This window comes from Vipera ursinii (assembly GCF_947247035.1).
Source record: "Vipera ursinii genome assembly, chromosome: Z".
NCBI lineage: Eukaryota > Metazoa > Chordata > Lepidosauria > Squamata > Viperidae > Vipera > Vipera ursinii.
This window is the reverse complement of record NC_139517.1, coordinates 23,192,024-23,194,036: the sequence shown is the minus strand read 5'-3', so window position 1 is coordinate 23,194,036 and position 2,013 is coordinate 23,192,024. Positions and strand designations below refer to the sequence as shown.

At 36.9% G+C, this 2,013-nt stretch overlaps 1 protein-coding gene across 1 annotated transcript; it reads right to left on the bottom strand.

The window, feature by feature from the left end:
* Window positions 1–762: 762 nt before the first annotated feature.
* On the bottom strand, window positions 763–1,713 carry LOC310649182 (olfactory receptor 14I1-like; the record flags this gene model as incomplete). The annotated part of the gene is made up of 1 exon (XM_083377488.1): window positions 763–1,713. One exon carries the CDS (start codon window positions 1,711–1,713, stop codon window positions 763–765), a length of 951 nt encoding a protein of 316 aa, XP_083233614.1.
* Between the last annotated feature and the right edge of the window lie 300 nt (window positions 1,714–2,013).

The following is a 2,013-nucleotide window of genomic DNA, read 5'->3' as shown; positions in this document are numbered from 1 at the left end:
GAACCTTACTTTTTTCACCATTGAATTTCATTTTGTTAGATAGTTCCCAGTGTTTGAGTCTGTCCAGATCCTTCTGTATCTTAAGCCTATCTTCTGGAGTATTGGCTATTCCTGCCAGCTTGGTGTCTTCTGCAAATTTGATGAGTTCCCCATCTATCCCCTCATCCAAATCGTTAATGAAGATATTGAAGAGCACTGGGCCCAGAACAGAGCCCTGGGGCACCCCACTACACACTTCCTTCCATGTAGATGTGGTTCCATTGAGGACCACACGCTGAGTACGGCCTGTCAGCCAGCTACGAATCCATCTGGTGGTAATGCTATCTAACCCACATTTTTCTATCTTATCAAGTAGTACGTTGTGATCTACTTTATTCAAAATCCATGTGAAGGTTCGAAGGTTTTAAAACATCTCTCACACTGCTTCTCTGTCCATAAGTGGACAGGGAGCTTTGGCAGGGACATAGGAGGCAATTGGTATAAGGGATTGCTGACCTATTCTAGATAATTGCTTACACATATTATAAATGCTAGATAAACACATTAAGTTGTAAGAACAAAAGCAAGCTTTCAAAAATGATTTGCATTTGAAGATGGACTCTATATCACTTTTATTCTTATTTTACAGAGAGAGAGAGAGAGAGAGAGAGAGAGAGAGAGAGAGAGAGAGAGAGAGAGAAATTTTCCATTTAAAGCAAATCAATAAAAAGTTACATCTAAACATCTTGCGGAGCATACTTCATTCCCATTAATAACATTATTTTAATTTTTTATTCCATTTCTGTGACTACACATTTCAAATATCCTCAGAGCAAACATTTTTGAAAGGGCAACTTTGATTTCCTTGTTTCTCATGCTGTAGATTAATGGGTTTAACATGGGTGGAATAATGGAATAGGATATTGTAATGGTGAAATCAAAGTGTGATGGTTTGTCGGGTCGAGGAATCAGGTAAGCAAATGAGGAGGCAACCAAAAATATGGAGAAAACTGTGAGGTGGGGAAAACAAGTAGAGAAGGCCTTTTTCCTTCCCTGAACAGAAGGGATTCTTGAAACAACAGAGAAGATCTGTGCATAAGTAATAGAGATGAAAATAAAGCAACCAAATACTAATATCATATTAAATATGATATATCCAATTTCAATTAGATATATATCTGAACAGGCAAATTTAAGTAACTGTGGGATTTCACAATAGAACTGATTGATTGTATTAGAACAGAAATGGTTAGTGAAAGTACCAATAGTGTGCAACACAGCATTGATGAGGATGACAATCCATACAGTGCCAACCATTTTTATACAGAACGTTTTGTTCATTATTATTTCATACTGCAAAGGATTGCAAATGGCAACAAACCGATCGTATGCCATGACAGTAAGGAGGGCAATATCACAACCCATAAAGAAGGCAAACAAGAGGACTTGAGCTACACATCCTGAATAGGAAATATCCCTGATATTCATTACTAAGTTAAAAACAACTTTGGGAACGATGACTGAAACAGAACCAACATCTTGCAGAGCTAAGTTCATCAGGAAAAAATACATGGGAGTATGAAGATGGGAGTCCAAAGCAACCACAGAGATGATCAAAAAATTTCCTGTTATTGTCATTAAATACAAGAGAAGGAAGAAAGTTGAATACATCATCTTAATTTCCCATATCTTTGAGAATTCCAAGAGAAGAAACACACTTGTGTCATTATCCATTTCTGGCCACATTTATGACAGTCCTGGAAGTGAAGTGGAAGCTATTAAAATATTTCCAATTCATTTCAAATTGTCCTTCAAAACTATCCAAGGTTTTTAAATACAACCTTACATTCCTGCCATGATTTGGATATAAAATGAAACATACAAAAGTTCAAATCAAAGCAAGAAGAACTTTCAACATGAAAATAAATTAAGTCTGGAAACAGAGGAGACATTTCACATCACAGTGGCAGAGGTGTTTATCTTAAGGTCCGCTAAAAGTGATAGACTGTGTAGAGCAGGCATGTCCAAAGTCCG